Source organism: Budorcas taxicolor, chromosome 19, assembly GCF_023091745.1.
Source record: "Budorcas taxicolor isolate Tak-1 chromosome 19, Takin1.1, whole genome shotgun sequence".
NCBI classification, from domain to species: Eukaryota; Metazoa; Chordata; class Mammalia; order Artiodactyla; family Bovidae; genus Budorcas; species Budorcas taxicolor.
The window spans coordinates 30,417,037-30,443,676 of record NC_068928.1 but is presented as its reverse complement, the minus strand read 5'-3'; the positions used below and the strand labels follow the sequence as shown (position 1 = coordinate 30,443,676).

Sequence of the window (26,640 nt, the reverse complement as noted above, 5' to 3'; positions counted from 1 at the left end):
CAAGAGGGCTCTGTGACTCAACTAAAGCTTCCAAATTACTGTTATGTTCCTTGGATGTTGATCAGCTAAAAACTAACATGTTGAAGACAGAAATCCATCATCCTCCCTTTCCAAATCAGCTCACCTCTTGACTTTCTTAGAAGCAAAGCACCTTGGCATTGGGAATAACACCCTAGGCAAGTGTCACTCTACATGTCTCTGACAAATTGCTACCATGCTCTGCCCAGGAAGTCAAAAAACAGCATTGTTATACAAGTCAACTTCAAAAACTCCCACCTGGGTTAAGCTGAAATAGTTTTCACACAGTGGATTTCGCTCAGGCCCTGGGACCTAGAAAAACACACAGGATGACTGAGTGGTAGAGTGCAGGATGACGTGGAGATGGACAGTTGTTATCCTAGTTAGAAATGACTTGGAAGGAGGTAGGGGTAGAGGGTGGAGAGAGGAAAGGTGTCGGAGAGATGAACAAGGCGGTAAAATCCTAGGACTTGGAGATTACTGTCAAGTGGAAAGGGAAGAAGGGGAGGGACATCATCTTGAAGGAGCGAGAATGGGGGTGGGGTGGGGAGGCGAGGGCAGACAGACAAGAGGAGATGGGAAGAGAACTGCAACACTGAAAGCGGAACAATGAAAGAAGAGAGCCGAGGAAACGCAGAGTCAGTGAGAGCTGGAGAAGCCTGACAGAGAAAGGTCAGGGCAAATCAAACGCCCCTGGAAGTTCTAAGTGAGGTGAGGACCACAAGGAGGAGAGACTGCGGTTAAGAGCCGGGGTTAGGGGCCGAAGGGTTTAGGAAAGACAGGAGAACGACCTCTGCATCCCTCGCATTGCTTGGCCCAGTGCCGGATCCAGACCTGGGGTTCACTAAAGGTCCAGGTGAGGACTAAGCGACCGCACGCAGCTCAAATGAATGAGAGACTCGCCCGCTGCGTGACGCACAGCGGCCTCAGAGGCGCGAGCGGGGCGGGGCTATAAGGACAGCCAATCAGAGCCTGGGCACCAGCCCCGCCCCCGCCCCGCCCCGCCCCGGCGCCCCGCCCCCGCCCCGTCGGACCCGGTGTCGCGCGCACCCGCCCGTTTCCCGGAAGTGCGCCCGAAGCCGGCGCCGCGGGCCGAGGTGAGCGCACGCGGGCTGGAGTGGTCTGGACGCCGCGGCACGGGGCCGGGCATGGCGCCGCCCGCGTGCGCGCCGGACTCGGCCCGGCCTCCGGGAGAGGCGTCCGGCCGTTGGACGCGCGCGGGGACGCCGCGAGTGCGGGGGGAGGGGCAGCGGGGCTGTGAGTGGAGGCACGGTACCCCGACCGGGCTAGCGCTCCCGAGCCTGTGGGCCCCGCCGGACTCTCCAGCCACGTTTCTGGCCTGGGACGAGAAGGGGCCCCTCTCTCCTGCCTCCCCGAGAAGGCTGGAAGTGAGCCTCGGGAAGAGGGAACCCGTATGGGCTGATGCCCGCAGCCTGGCTCCTGGGTGCGGTCGGCGTCGTGGGCAGAGGGTGGAGGGCTCAGTGGGCAGCGCTGCCCGGCGCCCGGCAGGGCCGGATCCTCTCCGGCCTCAGTGCCTGTAGCTCCTCCTCCCCTCCAGCTGTTCGTGACAGCTCCTAAGCCCGCCCGCTCCACACCCCCCCCCCCGCTCCACACCCCCCCCCCCCGCTCCACACCCCCCCCCCCCGCTCCACACCCCCCCCCCCCGCTCCACACCCCCCCCCCCCCCCGCTCCACACCCCCCCCCCGCCTCCCCCGCCTCAAGTTACCAAAGGTTTGACGCTCTCCTCCCAAAGGCACAGGCGGTTAGAGCTTCCTGGGTTTGAATTTGGCCGCCTCGGTGAGCCTCAGAGATTTCAGACCTGTACACTGTTAATACTCGCCTTGCGGGGTATTTGTGAGGGTTGTGATTAATCGCTAAGTCGTGTCCGACTCTTCGTGACCCCATGGGCTGCAGCCTGCCAGTCTTCCCTGTCCATGGAATTTTCCAGGCAAAAATACTTGGGGTGTATTGCCATTTCCCTTCTCCAGGGGATCTCCCCCCAACCCAGTGATGGAACCTGCGTTGTCCGTTATTGGCAGACATGTATGTTCTTTACTGCTGAGCCTCCAGGGAAACCCATTTCTGAGGATCTGCTTGAACCGTGCCTAACATGGAACTTGATAGAGAAAAAAGTTACTCAGACACTCCTTAAAAACAATAAGGTGGACGGTATTGATGGGGACTCCCAACGGGTTTTGAGGTGTGGGAGGGACAGATTGAATACAACAAAGACAAGTCGAGATTTATAGCCAAGGGGTAGGGTGGGGTCAGTGGATGGAAAATTACTAAAAGGAAACGTCTGCCTTAAGGGGGTCAATTCTGGCTAAACTAACTTGACCGGCTGTGCTGAAGGCAGGTCAGGGCCAAAAGGAATTTGGTCAGATGTCAAGGGATGTTGAATTTGATCAAATTTCAAAAGTAAGGGATTTTCCCTAAACTGGAATCAGAAAGATTCTTGCTAAACTAGACTAGAAGGGCCAAGGACAGAGTCCAACGGCCAGCCCTACTCAAAAAGATGACTCAGAAGCTTGACTGAAGTTTAAGGAGACCATCTTTGTGCTCTGCGAATGGCTGCTCATGTGTGAATGGATAAGTATCTGTACCTAGATGTTCATTTAAAAGTGCATTCTAATTTGTTATAGCTTTAATAAGTATAACAACTATACATTTGGGAGAACTTTCCTTTTTTTTTTTTTCAAAACTAACAGGAGTGTATTCTCATGAAGTATTTGCAGTACCAACCTATGAACCATTTATGTGTGTGCTGTGCTTAACTTGCTCAGTCGTATCTAACTCTTTGTGACCCCATGGACTGTAACTGGCCCGGCTCCTCTGTCCATGGGGATTCTCCAGGCAAGAATACTGAAGTGGGTTGCCGTGCCCTCCTCCAGGGAATCTTCCCAACCTAGGGATCAAACCCATGTCTCCCACCTTGCAGGCGGATTCTTTACCATGTGAAACACCAGGGAAGCCCATAAAGTAATTTAATTATGAATACTTGAGGCATTTTCCCTACCATTATGTGAAAATATAATAGCTGAAATCAGAGTTAAATAATTTATGAGTCAGTTTTCCCTGAAAGTCGCTTTCCTTAGGTGTTATCTAAACTGCTATTTTAATTCAGGAACTAAGTAAATATGAATAAGTCCACAGATCAGTCTCTTGCTATCTAAAATCTTGCTACTTGTTATTTGAAATTCAGGAGCTATATCTAGATAGTGAAGGATCCATATATATTTAAAAGTTTTAACATGTTTATTTATTTTCAGTAGAGTTAATTTTCTCAGCATTTGAATTAAGTTGTAAAATTCACTCAGCAGTTGTTTAACTATGAGACAAAGTACTTCCACTAATAATAATTTGTTTATAAAAGACATTCCTGGAAAAGTTAACTCTAATCCTTTCTGTAAAAGTATCTCCTCCTCTGGCTTTCCATTAAGCCCTGCAGATTAAGCCTTTTGCAGTTCACTTAGTTCCCAACCTAACATATTTACTTAAAGCTGTTTAATTCTCTCTAAGCAGCCTTTAGCCATTTCCTACAAATTTTAATATGTTGTGTTTTCATTATCGATCAATATGAAGAAAATGTTTTAATTTCCTATCTGGTTTTTTTCTTTGACAGTTGGTTATTTAATATTTCCATATATTAGGATATTCTAGGTATCTTATTGTTTTCTTTTGTAATTTTCAGAGTTCAATTACTCTGTGATCAGAGAATCTATACTTTAAGATTTTAGTGTTTTGAAACATAATTATATTCTGTTTTATGAGCGCTTCCTATGCATTTGAAATGAATGTGTACTCTGCAGTTGTTGTTTTAAATGGTGGTTGCATCAACTTGGGTCACAGTGTTGTTTAGATTTTCTATTTCCTTCAGTTCAGTTCAGTCGCTCAATAGCATCCAACTCTTTGTGACCCCATGGACTGCAGCACACCAGGCCTCCCTGTCCATCACCAATTCCCTGAGCTTACTCAAACTCATGTCCATTGAATCGGTGATGGCATCCATCCAACCATCTCATCCTCTGTCGTCCCCTTCTCCTCCTGCCTTCAATCTTTCCCAGCATCAGGGTCTTTTCAAATGAGTCAGTTCTTCACATCAGGTGGCCAAAGTATTCGAGTTTCAATTTCAACATCAGTCCTTCCAATGAATATTTAGGACTAATTTCCTTTAGGAGGGACTGGTTGGATCTCCTTGCAGTCCAAGGGAATCTCAAGAGTCTTCTCCAACACCATAGTTCAGAAGCATCAAATTCTTTGGTGCTCAGCTTTCTTTCTAGTCTAACTCTCACATCCATAGATGACCACTGGGAAAACCATAGCTTTCACTAGATGGACCTTTGTTGGCAAAGTTATGTCTGCTTTTTAATATGCTGTCTAGGTTGGTCATAACTGTTCTTCCAAGGAGTAAGTGTCTTTTAATTTCATGGCTGCAGTCATTACCTACAGTAAATTTGGAGCCCCCCAAAATAAAGTCTGTCACTGTTTCCATTGTTTCCTCATCTATTTGCCATGAAGTGATGGGACCAGATGCCATGATCTTAGTTTTCCGAATGTTCAGCTTTAAGTCAACTTTTTCACTCTCCTCTTTGACTTTCATCAAGAGACTCTTTAGTTGTTTGCTTTCTGCCACAAGTGTGGTGTCATCTGCATATCTGAGGTTATTGATATTTCTCCCGGCAATCTTGATTCCAACTTGTGCTTCCTCCAGTCCAGTGTTTCACATGATGTACTCTGCATATAAGTTAAATAAGCAGGGTGACAATATACAGCCTTGACGTACTCCTTTTCCTATTTGGAACCAGTCTGTTGTTCCATGTTCAGGTCTAAATGTTGCTTCTTGACCTCCATACATATTTCTCAGGAGGCAGGTCAGGTGGTCTGGTATTCCCATCTCTTTCAGAATTTTCCACAGTTTGTTGTAATCCACACAGTCAAAGGCTTTGGCATAGTCAATAAAGCAGAAGTAGGTGTTTTTCTGAAACTCTCTTGCTTTTTTGATGATCCAACGGATGTTGGCAATTGGATCTCTGGTTCCTCTGCCTTTTCTAAATCCAGCTGGAACATCTGGAAGTTCATGGTTTATGTACTGTTGAAGCCTGGCTTGGAGAATTTTGAGGATTACTTTGTTAGCGTTTGAGATGAGTGCAATTGTGCGGTAGTTTGAACATTCTTTGACATTGCCTTTCTTTGGAATTGGAATGAAAACTGACCTTTTCCAGTCCTGTGGCCATCACTGAGTTTTCCAAACTTGCTTGCATATTGAATGCAGCACTTTCACAGCATCATCTTTCAGGATTTGAAACAGCTCAACTGGAATTCCATCACCTCCACTAGCTTTGTTCATCATGATGCTTCCTAAGGCTCACTTGACTTTGCATTCCAAGACGTCTGGCTCTGGGTCAGTGATCGCACCATCGTGATTATCTTGGTCGTGAAGATCTTTTTTGTATAGTTCTTCCGTGTATTCTTGCCACCTCTTCTTAATATCTTCTGCTTCTGTTAGGTCCATATCATTTCTGTCCTTTATTGAGCCCATCTTTGCATGAAATGTTCCTTGATATCTCTGATTTTCTTGAAGAGATGTCTAGTCTTTCCCATTCTGTTGTTTTCCTCTATTTCGTTGCACTGATCACTGAGGAAGGCTTTCTCATCTCTCCATGCTATTCTTTGGATCTCTACATTCAAACAGATATATCTTTCCTTTTCTCCTTTGCTTTTAGCTTCTCTTCTTTTCACAGCTATTTGTAAGGCCTCCTCAGACAACCATTTTGCCCTTTTGGATTTCTGTTTTCTTGGGGATGGTCTTGATCACTGCCTCCTGTACAATGTCATGAACCTCCATCCATAGTTCTTCAGGCACACTATCAGATCTAATCCCTTGAATCTATTTGTCACTTCTACTGTATAGTCGTAAGGGATTTGATTTAGGTCATACCTGAATGGTTTACTGGTTTTCCCTGCTTTCTTCAATTTGAGTCTGAATGTGGCAATAAGGAGTTCATGATCTGAGCCACAGTCAGCTCCCGGTCTTGATTTTGCTGACTGTGTAGAGCTTCTCCATCTTTGGCTGCAAAGAATATAATCAATCTGATTTTGGTATTGACCATCTGGTGATGTCCATGTGTAGAGTCTTCTCTTGTGTTCTTTGAAGAGGGTGTTTGCTATGACCAGTGCGTTCTCTTGGCAAAACTCTATTAGCCTTTTCCCTGTTTCATACAGTACTCCAAAGTCAAATTTGCCTATTACTCCAGGTATCTCTTGCCTTCCTACTTTTGCATTCAAGTCCCCTATAATGAAAAGGACATCTTTTTTGGGTGTTAATTCTAGAATGTCTTGTAGGTCTTCATGGAACCGTTCATCTTCAGCTTCTTCAGCATTACTGGTTGGGGCATAGACTTGGATTACTGTAATACTGAATGGTTTGCCCTGGAAACGAACAGAGATTGTTCTGTTGTTTATGAGATTGCGTCCAAGTACTGCATTTCAGACTCTTGTTGACTATGATGGCTACTCCATTTGTTCTAAGCGATTCTTGCCCACAGTAGTAGATATCTATTTCCTTACTCATATATATATATATATTTGGGGGGGGGGTCTATTTTTCTATCAGTTACTGAGAGAACAGTGTTAAAATCTCCAGTGATGATTGAGTTTTCCCTTTAGACCTGATATTATGTGCCTACACTTTTAGGGTGCTTTGTGTTCTAGGTGATTTAACCCAATTATCATAATAAAATGTCCCTCCTTTTCTGTTTGTCATGAAGTTTCTTGGTTAGATACTAATGTAACTATACCAGCTTTCACGTGCTTGCTGTTTGCATGGAATGTCTTTTCTCCTCCATTTTATTTCCAAACTATCTGTGTCTTTATATATAAAATGTCTCTTGTAGATTGCATATAGTTGGGTCTTGCTTTTTTTTAAATCTGACAATCTGTACCTTATAGTTCTAGTGTTTAGTCCATTTACATTTAATGTAATTATTGATTGGTTGGGTGTTAGTCTATCATACTGTCTTTTATTCCACTTGATCTTTCTGCTTTTTGTTCTTCTCTTGATTCTTTCCTGTATATTATTGACTGCTTTTCATCGTTTGTCTCTTGGTTTTTTAGCTATACCTCTTTGTATAATACTTTTACAGCTAGCATTATGCATCCTTAAATTATCAAAGGTTAACTTATCAGAGTGTGATTTAATATTGTTCCACTTTATAACTCAGATTTCTCATTTCCTACCCCTCACTTAACACCTTTATGTTTCCCATCTGTCACCTCACCTGACATTACTTCTTCCTTTCAATTTTGTTTCTGCATTCAGTTCAGTTCAGTCGCTCAGTTGTGTCCGACTCTTTGCAACCCCATGAATCGCAGCACGCCAGGCCTCTCTGTCCATCACCATCTCCCAGAGTTCACTCAGACTCAACGTCCGTCGAGTCCGTGATGCCATCCAGCCATCTCATACTCTGTCATCCTCTTTTCCTCCTGCCCCCAATCCCTCCCAGCATCAGAGTCTTTTCCAATGAGTCAACTCTTCGTATGAGGTGGCCAAAGTACTGGAGCTTCAGCTTTAGCATCATTCCTTCCAAAGACATCCCAGGGCTGATCTCCTTCAGAATGGACTGGTTGGATCTCCTTGCAGTCCAAGGGACTCTCAAGAGTCTTCTACAACACCACAGTTCAAAAGCATCAATTCTTCGGTGCTCAGCCTTCTTCACAGTCCAACTCTCACATCCATTCATGACCACAGGAAAAACCATAGCCTTGACTAGACGGACCTTAGTCGGCAAAGTAATGTCTCTGCTTTTGAATATACTATCTAGGTTGGTCATGACTTTTCTTCCAAGGAGTAAGCGTCTTTTAATTTCATGGCTGCAGTCACCATCTGCAGTGATTTGGGAGCCCAAAAAAATAAAGTCTGACACTGTTTCCACTGTTTCCCCATCTATTTCCCATGAACTGATGGGACCGGATGCCATGATCTTCGTTTTCTGAATGTTGAGCTTTAAGCCAACTTTTTTACTCTCTTTCACTTTCATCAAGAGGCTTTTTAGCTCCTCTTCACTTTCTGCCATAAGGATGGTGTCATCTGCATATCTGAGGTTATTGATATTTCTCCTGGCAATCTTGATTCCAGCTTGTGTTTCTTCCAGTCCAGCGTTTCTCATGATGTACTCTGCATAGAAGTTAAATAAGCAGGGTGACAATATACAGCCTTGACGTACTCCTTTTCCTATTTGGAGCCAGTCTGTTGTTCCATGTCCAGTTCTAACTGTTGCTTCCTGACCTGCATACAGATTTTTCAAGAGGCAGGTCAGGTGGTCTGGTATTCCCATCTCTTTCAGAATTTTCCACAGTTTGTTGTAATCCACACAGTCAAAGGCTTTGATGTAGTCAATAAAGCAGAAATAGATGTTTTTCTGGAACTTTCTTGCTTTTTCGATGATCCAACAGATGTTGGCAATTTGATCTCTGGTTCCTCTGCCTTTTCTAAAACCAGCTTGAACTTCAGGAAGTTCACGGTTCACGTATTGCTGAAGCCTGGCTTGGAGAATTTTGAGCATTACTTTACTAGCATGTGAGATGAGTGCAATTGTGCGGTAGTTTGAGCATTCTTTTGCATTGCCTTTCTTTGGGGTTGGAATGAAAACTGACCTTTTCCAGTCCTGTGGCCACTGCTGAGTTTTCCAAATTTGCTGGCATATTGAGTGCAGCACTTTCACAGCATCATCTTTCAGAATTTGAAACAGCTCAACTGGAATTCCATCACCTCCACTAGCTTTGTTCGTAGTGATGCTTTCTAAGGCCCACTTGCCTTCACATTCCAAGATGTCTGGCTCTGGATTAGTGATCACATCATCATGATTATCTGGGTCGTGAAGATCTTTTTTGTACAGTTCTTCCGTGTATTCTTGCCACCTCTTCTTAATATCTTCTGCTTCTGTCAGGTCCAGACAATTTCTGTCCTTTATCGAGCCCATCTTTGCATGAAATGTTCCCTTGGTATCTCTAATTTTCTTGAAGAGATGTCTAGTCTTTCCCATTCTGTTGTTTTCCTCGATTTCTTTGCATTGATCGCTGAAGAAGGCTTTCTCATCTCTTCTTGCTATTCTTTGGAACTCTGCGTTCAGATGCTTATATCTTTCCTTTTCTCCTTTGCTTTTCGCCTTTCGTCTTTTCACAGCTATTTGTAAGGCCTCCCCAGACAGCCATTTTGCTTTTTTGCATTTCTTTTCCATGGGGATGGTCTTGATCCCTGTCTCCTGTACAATGTCACGGACCTCATTCCATAGTTCATTAGGCACTCTGTGTATCAGATCCAGGCCCTTAAATCTGTTTCTCACTTCCTCTGTATAATCGTAAGGGATTTGATTTAGGTCATACCTGAATGGTCTAGCAGTTTTCCCTACTTTCTTCAATTTGAGCCTGAATTTGGCAATAAGGAGTTCATGATCTGAGCCACAGTCAGCTCCCGGTCTTGTTTTTGTTGTCTGTGTAGAGCTTCTCCATCTTTGGCTGCAAAGAATTCATTAGCACCTCATAAATGTAATAACCTAATAACAGATTAGTCCCATGTACCCCCTTCTTTGTGCTGTAGTTACATATTTCACTTCTGCTTATCTTATGTTCTGCTTATACTAGTGCTATTTTTGCCTTAACAGTCAGTTGCTTCTTTTAAGGAAATTAGAATAAATAGAAGCATAGTATCTTACATTTTTTTACCATGTGCTTACCATTTTTGGAGATTTTCATTCCTCTCTGTGGCTCAGATGGTAAAGCATCTGTCTACAATGCGGGAGACCCGGGTTCGAGACCTGGGTTGGGAAGATTCCCTGGAGAAGGAAATGGCAATCCACTCCAGTACTATTGCCTGGAAAATCCCATGGACAGAGGAGCCTGGTAGGCTACAGTCTATGGAGTTGCAAAGAGTCGGACACGACTGAGCGACTTCACTTCATTCCTCTCCGTAGATATGAGTTTTCCTTCAACTGGAAGAATGTCCTTTAGCATTTCTTGCAGTACGCATCATTGGGGGAAAATTCTCATGGCTTTTTTAAAATCTGAAATATGTCTTTAATTCTTTCTTTGAAAGGTGTTTTTGTTGGATGTGGAATTCTAGGTTGACAGTTCATTTCCTAGAATTTGCATTTGTTTCTCTTTATGATTTCTAGTTCTCTGTGGAAAGTCACTATCTCTTCTGTCATTAAAATTATGTTGTTTTTAAGTCCAGAGGCCATCAGGCCTTGATTCTCTTGACTTCTTTCCCCTTGATTTTGGATCGCATCTTGGATATTGTGGATGGACAATTGGACATTGTAGACACTAAAGATTCTGTTATCTTCTTCTGAAGAGTATTGATTTTTCTTCTAGCAGGCAGTTCAATTACTGACTGATCACCTTTGGGTTGTGTTAGTTTGGTTTTTATCTCCTTGCAATCCAAGGGACTCTTAAGAGTCTTTTCCATCACCACAATACAAAAGCATCAATTCTTCAGTGCTCAACTTTCCTTATGGTCCAACTCTCACATCCATACATGACTACTGGAAAAACCATAGCTTTGACTATATAGACCTTTGTTGGCAAAGTGATGTCTTTGGTTTTGAATACTCTGTCTAGGTTTGTCAAACCTTTTCAAGGAGCTCAAACCAGTCGGTCCTAAAGAAAATCAACCCTAAATATTCATTGTAAGGATTAATGCTGAAGCTCTAATACTTTGGCCACTGATGCAAAGAGCTGTCTTATTGAAAAAGACTCTGATGCTGGGAAAGATTAAAGGCAAAAGGAGAAGGGGGCAGCAGAGGATGAGATGGCTAGATAACATCACCAACTCAATGGACATGAATTTGAGAAAATTCCAGGAGATAGTGAAGGACAGGGAAGCCTGGCGTGATACAGTCCGTGGGATCGCAAAGATTCGGACATGACTTAGTGACTGAACAATAACCAGCTTGGTTTTAGGGTAGATCTTTGGAAAACCCAAGGTGTTTCCCAAATTCTTTTCTTCTTTGGCTGTTCTGCATGGCTTCTGGGATCTTAGCTCTCTGATCAGGAATTGAACCTGGGCTGTTGGCATTGAAAGCATGGAGTCCTGACCACTGGACTGCCAAAGAATTCCCTCAAATTCTTCTAACTGGATCAGAATAGACCCAACAGACTGGGCCTCTTTGGTGGATATTGTTGAAGCGTGTTTTTAGGTTTTGGGGGGCATGTTTAGAGTAGTAGGTCTTACTCTCAAGCATGGTCCTTACTCCTAACATGACCTTTCAGATAACTCAGGATGCATTGAATGTTTCTCTACTTTTGGGGTCAGAAATGTAAATGTCTCTTATCATTGGTTGGGCTTCTGTATCCCTCATTTGCTCTTTCAACCTGGTAACAACTGCTCCCTGTTGAACCTTGGATAGTTCCACCATGCTGAGTGCAGTCCAACCCTTGGCCAAGATTCATCACAAGGAAACCCCCCCTCCCTTCACAACTGTCTGCCTCCATTGCCACAGCTTCCTCCTCCCCACTGCCGTGCTCTTTATGATTCTAGCCACTTCAGTAGCCCCTGGTCTCTGCTTGAGCTCCAGCTTCCTGCACTGGGCTTGGGAAATCATTTCTTTGCAGACAGCTATGATGACCATGGGACCCTCCTCATGAGCTTTTCTTCCCTCAGGGATTCCTTCCTTGCCTATCTGTTGTCCAGTGCCTGAAAACAGTGGCCTCTTAGGCTTTCTCCAGTATTGTTGTTGTTTACAGTGGGTAGGCTGCCATGAAAAGAAATAGAATTCCTGAATTATTGAGCACATGTTGCTGTAGCCCTCTGGGTGCTGGATGAATATATGAATGAAATATCAGGTAGGCCAAAAAGTTTGTTCAGGTTTTTCTGTAAGATGTTATGGAAAAACCCAAACGAACTCTTTGACCAGCCCAATACATGGGTCTCTTTGTAAGCACAAAGGACAGTTAGTGGGGTCCACACAAGAAACATAATCTTCTTACCTTTCTATTTTATCCCCTCAAAAAAATTTTGCTTTCTTTTTCTGGTTTAGTTCTTCTGAATCTTTGTTAAACCTTTTTTATGTCATCTTAATCTGTGCCTCCATTCTTTTTTCGTTTTTTAGATCCTGGATCATCTTCACTATCATTATTGTGAATTCTTTTTCTGGTAAGTTGCCTATCTCCACTTCATTTAGTTGTTTTTCTGGGGTTTTTATCTTGTTCCTTCATCTGTGCCATACTCCTCTGCCTTTTCACTTTGATTAACTTTCTGTGATTGTGCTTTTTGTTCTGGAGGCTGCAGGATGTACTTGTTCTTGCTTCTGCTCTCTGCCCTCTGGTAGATGAGGCTAAGAGGCTTGTGTAAGCTTCCACATGGGAGAAACTGGGGAAAAACTGGGTCTTGCTCTGATAGGGCCTTGCTCAGTAAAACTATAATCCAATTATCTGCTAATGGGTGGGACTATACTCCCTCCTTGTTAGTTGTTTGGTCTGAGGTGACCCAGCCCTGGAATCTATAAGCTCTATGGTAGACCAGCCTAGACAGCATATTAAAAAGCGGAGACATAACTTTGCCAACAAAGGTCCAACTAGTGAAAGCTATGGTTTTTCCAGTAATCATGTATGGATGTGAGAGTTGGACTAGAAAGAAAGCTGAGCGCCGAAGAATTGATGCTTTTGAACCGTGGTGCTGGAGAAAACTCTTGAGAGTTCCTTGCAGAGCAAGGAGATCCAACCAGTCCATCCTAAAGGAAACTAGTCCTGAATATTCATTGGAAGGACTGATGTTGAAACTGAAATTCCAGTACTCTGGCTGCCTGATGCGAAGAACTGACTCATTTGAAAAGACCCTGATGCTGGGAAAGATTGAAGGTGGGAGGAGAAGGGGACGACAAAGGATGAGATGGTTGGATGGCATCACTGACTCAGTGGTCATGAGTTTGAGTAAGCTCTGGGAGTTGGTGATGGACAGGGAAGCCTGGTGTGTGCTGCAGTCCATGGGGTCGCAAAGAGTCAGGCATGACTGAGCAACTGAACTGAACTGATGGTAGGGCTGTTGGCAAACACCAAGAGGGCTCATGCCGAGGTGCCCTTCCCAGGACTGCTGCTGCCAGTGTCCCCGTCCCTGTGGTGAGCCCCTGCCGACCTGAACCTCTGCAGGGGACCCTCCAACACTAGCAGGCAGATCTGGCTCGGTCTCCTGTGGGGTCAGTGTTCTTTTCCCCTGGGCCTTGGTACACGTAAGATTTTGTGCCATCCAAGAATGGAGTCTTCATTTCCCCCAGTCCTGTGGAAGTCCTGCAGTCGAATCCTGCTGGTCTTCAACATCAGATTCCCTGGGGAGTCCTAGTCCCTTTGCCAAGTTCCCAGATTGCAAAGCCTGACTTGGGGTTCAGAACCTTCCCAACAGTGGGAGAACCTCTGTGGTATGATTGTTTTCCAGTTTGTGGGTTGTCCATCCAGCAAGTATGAGATTTGATTTTTTCCTGATTGTGTCCCTCTGCCCTCTCGTTGTGGCTTCTTCTCCTTTGTCTTTGGACTTGGGGTACCTTTTTTTTTTTCCGGTATCCTCTTTTCAATGATTGTTCAACAGTTAGCTATGATTTTGGCACTCTCACATGAGGAGGTGAGCACGTGGCCTTCTACTCCACCATCTTGAAGCAATCTCCTGCTTGTTTTATTTTTAAATGATGTTGTGATATAGAGTGAAGTGTTTGGGTGAAGTCATGGGGATAAAGACATTGCTCTTACACCTCAAGGACAGAAGTGAAAAAATGGAAAGTGAAAGTTGGTCAGTCATGTCCAACTCTTTGTGACCCCATAGACTATACCGTCCATGGAGTTCTCCAGGTCAGAATACTGTAGTGGGCAGCCTTTCCCTTCTCCAGGGGATCTTCCCAACCCAGGGATCAAACCCAGGTCTCCTACATTGCAGGCAGATTCTTTACCAGCTAAGCCACAAGGGAAGCCCAGGAATACTGGAATGGGTAACCTATCCCTTCTCCAGGGGATCTTCCTACCCAGGAATCTTCTGCAATGCAGGCAGATTCTTTACCAACTGAGCTATCAGGGAAGCCCCCTCAAGGACAAAGCAGCCATCAAAAGCTAGAGTGTTGTACTGATCTCTGATTAACCCTGGCACCCAAGTGACTGGGTGTTTTTTTGGTTGTTGTGGTTCATGTTGTGGAGAAATGATGACCTCCAGCTCCTTTATAATATTTTAAGATAGACCCAATAATCCAATATTAGGATTACATGCAAGAAAGCTAGCTAGAAATATTGTATGCTCCTTTAAAAATATCTTAATATTAACTTTGTTATTTCCTAATTCTCTTTTCCTTGTCTTAGTTCCTGCCTTCTGAATTTTGATACCACTCACCATAAAACTTGCTTCATGTCTGTAGGAATGTTTTTGCGGTAGTCAGTGTTTAAGACTTTTTTCTGTTTACGGTTGAAAATTTTAGTATGACAGATTTTTCATAAATTCCCAGTTATCAACATGGCACTCAAAAGAGGTCACTTAGAACTTTCATTGTACCTTTTGAAGAAAAAGTTCTCTTCAACTTCATATTTATTTTGGAAGCATCTAGTCATTTCAACCTTGGGCTTCCAGGTGGCACAGTGGTAAAGAATCTACCTGCCAATGCAGGAGACATGGGTTTGAGCCTTGGTCAGGAAGATCCCCTGAAGAAGGAAATGGCAACCCACTCCAGTATTCTTGCCTGAAAAATTCCATGGACAGAGGACCCTTGTTGGTTACAGTCCATGGGGTTGCAAAGAGTCAGACACAACTCAGCATGCATGCACACACGCAATCATTTCAACCTTAGTCTTTACTCCTAGGGCATCAACGTCTCTGTTCAGCTCTCTGTTTTAGTCTGCAGACCTATGGGTGCAGATATTGAAGTGTTGTGGAGACGAGCTGTTTACCTGGAAACGTAGTGAACATGCTTCACGTGGTGCATTTCATTCTTCTACTTGGTCTGGCCATTTGAAGACCAAGAGAGAACACTGTAAAAATGGTCAGGGTTGTGGTGACAGTCTAGCTATGGTTCTAGTAGTTTGCTTTCCAGCTTCAAGTTTACCATATTTCAAAGTAAAATAGTGGATCCATTGATTTCAGAAGACCCACGACTCCCTCCCTCCCTCCAAGGCTTCTCAGGCAGGCAGGTGATTCTGTTCTTTGTGAAAGTGCATCCCCCTAGCCCGTGTAATGTCACTCTCGCTGCCCCTCCAGGGTCCTTGTGAGAGGCTCTGAGAAGACCTGGCTCTCCTGGGGACAGCTCCGTCCCAGAAGCACATCCCCTAAAAGGACTCGCCACACCAGACAATGCCCGTGGAGTTGGGGCAGGCTCCTGTCCTGCTGCCACCACCGGCCAAGGCTGAGGAGCTCCTATTCCCTGGCCCAGATGCCACCCACCGAGGGGAGCCCTCCAGCCCCGAGACCGCACGCCAGCTCTTCAGGCAGTTTCCTTACCAGGTGATGTCCGGGCCCCATGAAACCCTCCAACAGCTTCGGAAGCTCTGTTTCCAGTGGCTGCAGCCAGAGGTTCACACCAAGGAGCAGATCCTGGAGATGCTGATGCTGGAGCAGTTCCTGAGCATTCTGCCTGGGGAGATCCAGATGTGGGTGCGGAAGCAGTGTCCAGGCAGCGGGGAGGAGGCCGTGACCCTCGTGGAGAGCTTGAAGGGAGACCCCCAGAGGCTGTGGCAGTGGGTGAGCAGAGAGTGCTGTGATCTGTGAGGGAAGCACCAGGTCCTCTGGAGTCTTAGGGGCGTTGTCTTTTTTTTTATTAATCAATCAATCTATTTACTTTTGGTTGCGCTGGGTCTTTGTTGCTGCGTGCAGGCTCTCTCTAGTTGCGGGAGCTACTGTCTAGTTGTGGAGGTACTCTAGTGGCGGGGGCTACTCTAGTGGTGGCGCATGGGCTTCCCGTTGCAGTGGTTGCTCTTGTTGCAGAGCACCGGCTCTAGGGCATGTGGGCTCAGTAGTTGTGATGCACAGGCTTTGTTGCCCCACAGCATGTGGGATCTTTCTGGACCAGGGGTCGAACCTGTGTCCCCTGCCTTGGCGCCACCAGGGAAGTGGTTAACCATAGAGCCACCAGGGAAGTCCCAGGGGTTTTATCTTTTTTTCTGGCACCGAATATGTGGGGGTTTTCACACCAACAACCAATTCTCCGAGTCTCTGATCTCAACTAGGTGTCCTCCTATTCAGTTCAGTTGCGACAGCAGCGGTCTGCTTGTCTCAACCCAGAGGATAAGGGCTGGTCCCGTAAGACTTCCCCCATTTCAGCCACCGGTCACAAGCTGCAGGGGTCACTCAGACTTCCGGCCAGCTGGCTACAGATTGGGAGGTTCCCAAGGCCCCTTCCTCAGCTTTGATAACTTGCTAGAAAGACTCAGATCTCAGGGAAACACTTTGCTTCCATTTTCCAGTTTGTTCTAAAGGATATGATTGAGGAGCAGCCAAATAGAAGAGATGGGGGATACACAGAGCTTCCATGCCCTCCTCTGGGTACTCCATCCTCCTGACCCTTATATGTGTTCAGCGGGTTGGAAGCTCCCTGAACCCCACAGTTGAAGAGTTGCTATGGCGTTCTCATTACTCAGGCCTGACAGATTGATCATTGGCCATTAGTGGTGGAAGAGCTCCAGCCCCTCTCTGTCCCCTAGAGGCTGAGGGGCGGGGCTGAATGTTCTGGCCCTCCAGTCACCAGGTTAGTTCCCCTGACAACAGGCCTCCATCCTGAAGCTATCCGGGGCCACCAAGAGTTATCCTATCATGATCAACTCAGGGATGGTTGGGAGGGGCTTGTTCTGAACCACAAAAGTGGCTCCTGGCACTCCTGTCCTTCAGGACATTCCAGGGGTTTCGGAGCTCTGTGCCAGGAGCCTGGGACGAAGATTCATTATATCTCTTCAGTGTGTTTTTCATTATACCTCCTCTGTGTATCCCCACGCCACACCTGATCCTAGGTCTCCGTGTGACACTACACTTTTTGGCCATTAGGGATTGAAGATAAAGTCTCCCCCCCGTCCCATCCTTAGAGTGTTTGGGGAGTTGTCCCAAAGACGCCTGTATCTTAATTGGTGGAGGCTGTCCAGTAGAAGGACAGCCCCAGTGGCCTGTCTGAAGGGCTCCCAGGTCTCCCTCTGGCCTCATCCTCCAGCTGCTCTCAGGATGCTTCCCTGCCCAGTTCCTGCTGGACCAGAAATAAATGCTGGCCTTTTCTTTCCCTGCCCTGTGTCCCTAAGGCCTGCCTTAGGATGCGTTCTGGAAGGGTAGCTCTGTGTTTTTCAGAAACCCTCACTCTGGGTCTTTGAGTAATCAGCAGTGTGTTGTCTCTAGATCAGCATCCAAGTTCTGGGACAGGAAGTCTTCTCAGAGAAGGCGGAGCCCGCGAGCTGCCCAGCAGGGGACGCAGGCTCTCCTGCTGAAGAGCCTCAGAAGCTTGGGCTCCGGAACACAGCCCTCGGGCCTGGGGGGCCACTGAGCTGTGTGGTGAAAGAGGAGTCTGACGTGGAGCAAGGTCTAGGTGAGGGGCGGGTCCTGGTGGTGGTGTGTGTGCTGCCTTCTGGAGAAACCAGGGGACTGTGATCAGCAGGCCAAGAGGGAACTGACAACTTAGGCCGCACCAATTGGGGTGTATCTGGACATGTGGGACGCAGGGTGCACCTACAGGAATCAACTGCGATTGGGGATTCAAAGTCTGCAATGTAAGCCACTTTATGACAGGGCCAGGCCTTTCGGATCTGGGGTCTGAGGAAGGTGGGAAGAGATGTTGGGGGCAGCTGTCGGGAAGCTTGGAGGAGCCGGAGTTGGTTAGGGAGGTAAACGTGGGTCTGAGTTTGCGGATGGTGGGACAAGTGCGGATTCTCGGTGGGGAGGTTTGTCCCTGTGCCCTCTGTGAGTGGTCAAGAAGGACATCAGGATGCTCAGTCTTCTGTCTCTGCCTTCAGCAGCGGCTGCCACCCAGCTGCCTGCCCAGCCCGAGCAAATGCCTGTCGGGAACCAGGACTTTGGAGCCTCCCTTCTCCACACAGCATCTCAGGTGAGTGGGGTCCCCTGGTTCTTGACCCCAGAACCTTGCCCTCAGGGTTTCAGCAGGAAGGTAAACCCAGCCCCTCTCACTCCATCCTGGCCACAAACAGAAGTCTCAGAAACAGATCTATTTTGATTATGTGGTGAGCGACTCTGAAAAGTTGTATTTGATAAAAATGAAGTATTTCAAGCATCTGTAGACTTTAGTCAAAGCATTGTTCCAAACCTCTAGAGAACTCCTCCTTCTCAGGACTCTCCTTGTGGGGTCCTTTAGAGTGAAGGTGAGGAAGGCTATGTGTGTTGAACGTGGTTTGAAGCCAGGTCCGAGCTTCAGCTCTCCAGGCCCAGAGATCTAGAAACCGAGTCCCAGCTTCGCATTGTACTTGGGGTTGCGGTGGGGAGTGGCAGGGGGGTATACCTTTTTCAGTGACTCTAGAGTACCCTTCTTCCTGCTTTCAGGGTACTCAGGAACCAGACTGTTAGGCAGGAGGCTGCTTGGGAGAAAAGAACTGGGTATTCTGCCAAGGATGTCAAGCAGACTTGGAGGCCTCTTGTTGCTTCTACAGTAAATACAGGGCATCCCTGTGAAAGGTGTATATATTAACATACTTCAACTAGTGGGGTTAGCTGTTAGCTCTGTGGTACTTATACACGGACATTAGCCATGACCTGTTCTGGATAGCTTAAGGTCCAAAGATTCTTAATGTTCACCAGCAACACCACATATGTGTGCGTGTATGTGTATGTATGTATATATGTATCAGTATATATGTATGTATGTATATAAATATGTGGTGTGTTCTCAGTCATGTCCGACTCTGCGACCCCATACACTGTAGCCTGCGAGGCTCCTCTGTCCGTGGGACTCTCCAGGCAAGAATTCTGGAGTGGGTTGCCATGTCCTCCTCCAGGGGATCTTCCCCACCCAGGGATCAAACTTGTGTCTCCTGCATCGGCAGGTGGATTCTTTACCGCAGTGCACTACCTGGGAAGCCCTATATAAATATATAGAATGTATAAATAGATTTCCTATATATAGCTGATGCCTGATGAACAGCAGCTCAGCCCTGACAGACCGTCCCAACCCAGTCACAGTGCCCCTCCTTGAACTAACAACACCTGTTTGTATCAGAAGGCCGTCAGTGTTCAGCGAAGTCTTTTATATCTGAAGGGAATGTTTAAATGTAAGGAATCACGTCCTCTAATCTCTTCCCTGATTTTGGAACCTCGAGAACAGTGGCAGGGTGTGAGGTCCACGTGGCAGACGTGGGACCGAGTCAGAGACAGAGCCTCCCAGACTCGGGGATGTGTGGTGCCCGTTCCCTTGTGTTCAGACCTCCAGAGGGGAACTCAGGCCACACTGCTCTGTGTGAGTCAGTTGTGGCAATGCCCCACAAACCCACAAGGTGGTGCTGTTTCCACATGAAATCCAGATTATTTCCCCATCAAATCTCATACTTCTGTCCTCCCAGAGTAGGAAGTTAGACTTTTTTCTGCTCTTGTGAAAATGAGAGGGAGGCGGAGGGCTGTAGTTGGCATCATGTCTGTTAAGTCAAGGGTTTCATTCAAGCACCGCTGGCTTCTGGCAGTTCCTCGAGTAAGTCTGTGGCTTTAAGGTTGGAGGTTTGCTGTTCAGAGACTCTTTTCTGGGCTTTGAAAGGGTCGATTGTTGCCCTGGAGGGTTTTGGTGGATGTCTGCAGATCTTGGTGGCTGTTCTTTCGGTGCCCGTGTGTCTGGGGGGCCAGGCCACCTTGCGGCTATTACTGCCAGTGCAGAAGAGGGGGGACTCCTGCCTTCAGCAGCGTTTGCTCAAGCTGGTTATTTCCAGACGGTTGTTGAGGTAACTTCACTCACAGAAGATCAACAAAGTAGAAAATTCCTGCTTTAGAAAATTTTAAATTAAAATCCATATTTAAAATGTTATGATCAGTAGTTAAACATATAGAGGTCACTTTTCACCTCTGCCGTTTCTTCCACCCAAAAACATTTAACTCCTCCTTTTCGTCTCTTTTTTTAAGCTTAATACCTGCTAATCAGAAATACATTTTAAAACTTCTTTCCTTTCCCTCCTGAATTTCCAGACATCAGTGACGTCTTGGGAATATCGGGCTCCTTCTTCTGCCCAAAGATCTCTCCAGTGAGCGCTGAGAGTTAAACACAAGCCGAGTAGGGAAAGGGCTTCCCCAAACAGGCAACTTAAAAGAGAACACAGGACCTAAAACCTACATGTTTCCTCTCCATGGCAAGAAGTACAGAGCCCGGGCCTGTTGACTCTGTCTGGAACCACCTCCCGTGGTTTCTCAGACCTTCTGATGGCCAGGACCCTGAGGCCATTCCTTTCTCCTCCGCCCTGCACAGGCAGGGAGGGATGGTTCGGGACCCTCCCCTGGACTCAGGCCTTGTGTTCTTCTCTAGGAGCAGTGGAGGCACCTGGATTCCACCCAGAAGGAGCAGTACTGGGACCTCATGCTGGAGACCTATGGGAAGATGGTCTCAGGAGGTGCAGGTGGGTCAGCCTGGTGGAAGGGGCACCCCCCGTGTGCTCTAGGGGCGACCGACCACTCTGCTCGGCACTCTCCCTGGAGACACGCTGGGAGCTGGGAAGCTGGAGGGGGCGGGCTACAGTGTCGGCTCCCGTGCACTGAACACGCTGCGTGCGCCTGGCCCCGTGGTGGTGGCTCCTCTCCTCTGTGAAGTGGGGCCGGGGCGCCCTCAGTTAGATGGTGACAGTGCACAGCAGATCTAGTCACTTTCTCACTGTTTCATAGCTTGCAGGTGCTGGTTACGACAGAGCTCAGCTGTGGCCAACTGTGCCCAGCCAACCACGGGTGGGGTCCCAGTCACAACCCACGCACCAGCCTGCCAGGTGGTCTGACCCCTCCCGCCCAGAGCCTTGTTTTTGTGGCCATTGCCGTCATCCGGCCATCCCAGGGGTGCTGGTGTCTTCGAGGTTCCCCGTGTCCCTCCAAGACGGGCTCCTCAGTGGTGTCCAGAGCCTCTCAGTTCTCTCTCCATTCATGGCCCTCCTTTAACAGCACAGCCTGGTCCCCAGTCCTCCCTGTTCATCCAGGCCCACAGAGCTCCTCTCTGTTCCAGGCATTTCCAGTGCCAGGCCTGACCTGACTGATCCAGCTGGGTATGGGATAGAGCTGGCAGGGCCACACCTGCATGCCAGTGAGAAGATCCCAAGACCCACCTGCATAGGTGAGTGACCTGTCCCCAGCCATTTCTGACCCCCAGTCATTAAACTGGAGGTAATGGGGGGAGAGGTTAGGACTTGGTTTCTGTTACATTGATAATAACTAGCCATGGCCTGGTCAGTCCAGGCTGAATACTGAGGTTGGGCTCCTTGTCCCTGGCTGTCAGGTTGTTGACAGATGTTTAATTATGGAAGAAGGACCCTGAATCTGACATGCTGCCTCACTCCAGCCTGTTGTGATGGCTTCCTTTCTCAGAGAGAACTAAGATTGTACAGGCCGAGACCAAATCAGATATGGACTGAGTTCTATTAAAAAAAAAAAAAAGATCATCTAACAGATTACTGTTATTCTTCCTAAGGAGAAGGCCCAGAGTAACTGGACCTTTCTTTTTGTTTTAACTCTGGTTATGGTAAATGGTAACCCACCAACTCCCAACAAAATAAACAAGACCCCAAGCAGAAAAACATGTTTCAGCTACTTTCTGTGCACCCCAAGTTTCGTTAAACAGCAGTAACAACAAATACTTCGTATCAATCACATATTTTAAGGTTGATACAAAGAAATATGAACTTGGTCTGTTGTAAAACAGCAATCACCCTTTGCCTTCTGAATTCTTTTAAAAACATTGCAGTTACGTAAAATCGACTGTCAAACCTACCTACACACACACACACACACACACCCCTTTTCATCTCATTTTCTAACAACAGTCCTGTTAGATCTTACCTTGAACCAAACTGTGGAGAGGGTATAAAGCCAGCCTGCCTTGATAAGGCAAAGAAATGCCATTGTAGGTTCTGAAGAGAGGATCTGTGGGGAGAGAGACTTCGGAAGCAGCCACCTGCAGGACAGGCTGGGAGGGTACCCCCCAAGGAGGAGAGTCCTGGGGGCCACTGACATGGGAGTCCAGGTGTGCAGGGACGAGACAGTAATAACAAGGCAGGAAAGGAGTGGTCTGGTCCCAAAGGTTACCGAATTAATAGCCTGCAGACCTAGATTCAGTTGCTGTTGTTTAGCCTCTGAGTTGTATCTGACTCTGCAACCCCATGGCTGCAGCCCGCCAGGCTCCTCTGTCCATGGGATTCTCCAGGTAAGAACAGTGGAGTGGGTTGCCATTTCCTCCTCCAGGGGATCTTCCCAGCCCAGGGATGGAAGCTGCATCTCCTGCAGTGGCAAGTGGATTCTTTACCCCTGAGCCACCAGGGAAGCCTCACCTGAGCTCAGGGCAGGGGGCACATGCCCCAGGAGAGAGTGGATATGCTCTTCTGTTTGACCACATGGAGGAACAGCTCACAGGAAAAGCAGGTCAGCAGGGAAGTGAGCTTCAAAAAGTCTCACACTCATACCTCTAATCACAATTTCAAAGGATGAAAATTATACACATACAGTTGGCCCTTGAATAGTAAGGGTTTGGACTGTGCGGAAATGCTTATTCTCAAGAGTTTTTTCAATAAATGTGTACACAGTCCACATTTGGTTGAAGTCATAGGTGCAGAACCTGGATACAGAGGGCAGACTGTAAAGTTACACTTGGATTTTGACTGCACTGGGGTGGGCGCCCCAACCCCCATGTTGTTTGAGAGTCAACTATATTTGGAAAAATGATTCTTAAGCATTTATTGGGAAGAATACTGCAAGAATAGTAAAAAGGTTTGAAAGAAGAGTGTTTCATCAGTGTTGGGCTTGTAAATATTCAGAGTATGTCATTTCTGAAAGATAACTCAGTCACATAGTGCAATACTAATACAAGCCAGTGGAACGAAAAGGGAGCTGGGGACCAGAGGCTGGTCTGTAAAGGACTGATGAAGGGAAAAGCAAGACAAGTCCACAGGATGAGTCACTCTTCTCTGAGCAGAATCAGGAGAAAACACTCTGGGAAGAGGAGTCCGCTTCAACTTTGTGTGTATTGTCTACCAAAATAAGTTGGAAGCAGATGGAAGAGACAAAATATGAAAATAAAATAATAGTAATAGGGAAGAAAAAGGGTAAATATTTGACTCATGTCAAGCTGGGGATGATTTTTATAAGTATAAAAGCGACAGAAAAAAAATCACTAGGTAAATGATTAACAGACTGGACTATATTTAAAAAGAAAGAAACCACAACTTCTACACATAAAAATAACTCCAAACAAGGGGCTTCTCCCCACTCCCGATGGCTCAGCAGTAAAGAATCCGCCTTCAGTTAAGAAGACACAAGAGACTCGGGTTCGATCTCTGGGTCAGAGAGATCCCCTGGAGGAGGAAATTCCAACCCGCTGCAGTATCCTTGCCTGGAAAATCCCATGGACAGAGGAGCCTGTCAGGCTGTAGTCCATGGGGTCGCAGAGAGTCGGACAGGACTGAGCCACGGAGCACACAACCCCAAACAAAATAATAGTGACTAAACTGGTAAAAACTTTTCATAGACATGACAGGTAAGTGACTATTTTTCTTAAAATAGAAAGCATGAGTACAAGTTGATAAGAGAAAAGTGACTTTCCCAGTTTAAAAATAATGGACAGCAGTCTTGGAGTATGAAAAGTAACTCATAAATGTGGGAAAAAATTGATCCTTTAATAACTAAAGAATTAACGTTTACACCAACAAGAAGCCGTTTCCCACCAGTCTGAAGCAGCAGAGTCTTGAGACAGTCAATAGGTAGGTGTTGAACCCTTGCCTCCTCTCTGCCCAGCCTCTTGGACCTGAGAATGGCACCATCGTTCTGGAAGTTGATCTGCCAGTGGGTGTCAGCAGCCTTAGTAACACCATTCATGCCTGTTGACACAGTGACTGAACTTTGAGGAACCTTTAAGGTACTGATCAGAAATGTGGGCAGAATTTGTGAAGAAAAAAGCTTCTCACGTCATTATTTACAGTAGCCAAATATAACAAACAACTTAGATTCCCAGAGTAGGAGAAATCTTAAACAAAGTTCCTTGTTTTAGTCTCCTGTGTTTATTATCATATCTCCACGGTGAGCCATTGTTCAGCTCCTTAAAATGATACCTATAAAGGCTTCTTCTAAGACAAGAGAGAGTACTTTGGCCTTCCAAGAGAAACAAGTTCTAAGGCTCTGAATTAACAAGCTCCAGTCTGGCTCCAGCAGACTCCTGGGCCTCTAGCCGATAATGCGAAAGGCACCGACATAGGAGAGAGCAGGGCAGACAGCTCCGAAGACATTGACATAGCAGAGAGAAGGGCAGACGGCTCCTTCAGGTCTACAGGAATAAAGGCATTTAGAAAAGTTGAAGATGAATTCTGCCGCCCACATCAAGATCTTTACCACATGGGTAGTAATAACCAAGACCCCAAGTTATGAGGAAAACAAATGCAGCTGGTTCATGAGTTAATGAAGTTAGTGAAGCACCAATGAAGCTGGATTCTCGCGCAGACCGAGGGTGCAGACTTCCACACAGCAGCTCCTCTGGGCATCACAGCCCCAGGGACATGACACGAACTTTGGGGTGACTTGTGGAAGGGAGGACCCGTGTGAAATTGATGAACAGCACCCTTTACCATTGAAAGGCTACAGAGCCAGGTAGAGAACTGTTTATACAGTATAGTACTGGTCGTGTCAGTGAAAAACATACACGTGTACGTGCGTGCGTGCATGCTAAGTCCCTTCAGTTGTGTCTGACTCTGTGCAACCCCATGGACTGTAGCCCTCCAGTCTCCTCTGTCCCTGGGGGTTCTCCAGGCAAGAATACTGGTGCGGGTTGCCGTGCCCTCAACAGGGTATCTTCCCGACATGCGTGTTTAAGTGAAAGACTGGAAGGAAATGTGCACTCACAGTAGTTGCCTCTGGGTGCTATGATTAAGGCTGATTTTGTTTTCTTTCATATGCTTTTCAAATTATTTTTTGTGATATATTTATCCTTTTTATATAACCAGATAAAAACCAATACTCATTAGCGTAGTGCTTTCCTATATTAGACTTGTTTCTCCTGGGCATCGGAAGCTGGCTGCTGCTTTTCCAAGGTGGCCGCTGCAGCCTCTGGGAGCCATCTTCCCCTGTCACTCCTCCTTTCCAGAGCTGAGTCACAGCCAGACGCACACGAAGCAAGTGCCGGGTGCTCAGGTCTGACAGCATTTTCCTTCTTGGTAGAGAGAAGTCATCATGTCTTGTGCTGACCCTTTCTCTGACACACAGGTTGGCACACAGGGCGGACCGCTGACTGAGCTATTCTGCATCTTCTTTCTCCTTCTAGGGGACAGAGGGGAGAATGACAAAGAGAACCTGAACTTGGAGAACTACAGGGCCCAGGACCCTCCGGCATCAGGAGAGCCTCCCCCTCAGGCTCCCTTGAGCAGCCTCTTCAGTGAGGATGAGCCAAGACCCTCTGGAGAAGGAGAGGACCTCTCAGAGGCCCAGGGGAACCTGCGGGGCGAGGGGACAGGGCGTCAGCTCTGCCCCCGGGAGAGGAATTCCAGGAAGCAGCCGGGCCCGCACCTGCTGCCCTCGCTTCCCGGGGATTCGCCCGCACCATGGCTTGAGGAGAAGAGAGAGGCCGCCCCGCGGGGGCAGCCAAGGGCCCCCATGGCCCAGAGACTCCCCACCTGCAGGGAGTGTGGCAAGACCTTCTACCGGAACTCGCAGCTGGTTTTCCACCAAAGGACCCACAGCCGAGAGACGTACTTCCAGTGCCCCACCTGCCAAAAGGCCTTCCTGCGGAGCTCCAGCTTCGTGAAGCACCAGCGGACCCACACGGGGGAGAAGCCCTGCAAGTGCGACTACTGCGGGAAGGGCTTCAGCGACTTCTCGGGGCTGCGCTACCACAAGAAGATCCACACGGGGGAGAAGCCCTACAAGTGCCCCGTGTGCGAGAAGAGCTTCATCCAGAGGTCCAACTTCAACCGGCACCAGAGGGTGCACACCGGCGAGAGGCCCTACAAGTGCACCCGCTGCGGCAAGAGCTTCAGCTGGAGCTCGAGCCTCGACAAGCACCAGAGGTCCCACCTGGGGAAGAAGCCCCGCCCGTAGCCGGGCTCTCTGACCCCATTCTGTCCCCCGGTCTGTTCAAGAAGACTTGACTCCATCCCAAGGAACTGTGTCCCTTAGAAAGCATCCCTGTCCTCTCAGTCTTCCATGGACTGCAGAGCAGAGCCCAGAACACAGCTTTAGACAGGAGGATAGCTCGGCCTCTGAGGTGGACCTCACGCAGGCTGACTTTCTTGCTTCCGCATCGGGAGAAAGAGAAGTCTTCCTTTTCCCACTCGTCTGTCCTCCCGGACCCCTCGGGAAAGACGTGTCACTTGGAGGTCCCGTTTTAGGAGTGTTCTCTGGAAAGAGTTTCACTGGATCTGGCCTCAGGACTGTGGTCCTAGAGCAGGTCTTCTGTTCTGAAGGGGGAGCAAAGAGGCCAGTGGGCTCACGTGTGATCTCTGTAGTACGGGTGCAAAGCTAACTTTCAATA

The 26,640-nt window shown here is 47.2% G+C and overlaps 1 protein-coding gene across 4 annotated transcripts; it reads left to right on the top strand.

The window, feature by feature from the left end:
- The first annotated feature begins 1,090 nt into the window (after positions 1-1,090).
- ZNF18 (zinc finger protein 18) lies at positions 1,091-26,640 on the top strand. 4 transcript variants are annotated; one of them, XM_052657907.1, is made up of 8 exons: positions 1,094-1,115; positions 12,124-12,167; positions 15,237-15,479; positions 17,352-17,538; positions 17,963-18,054; positions 20,461-20,551; positions 21,142-21,249; positions 25,435-26,640. In XM_052657907.1, exons 3-8 carry the CDS (start codon positions 15,330-15,332, stop codon positions 26,205-26,207), a joined length of 1,401 nt encoding a protein of 466 aa, XP_052513867.1. In that variant the 5' UTR covers positions 1,094-1,115; positions 12,124-12,167; positions 15,237-15,329; the 3' UTR covers positions 26,208-26,640. The 4 variants fall into 4 exon arrangements, with proteins under 4 accessions (XP_052513865.1, XP_052513867.1, XP_052513866.1 ...); XM_052657906.1 differs by having other exon boundaries at positions 15,237-15,716; positions 17,966-18,054; XM_052657903.1 differs by having other exon boundaries at positions 15,237-15,716.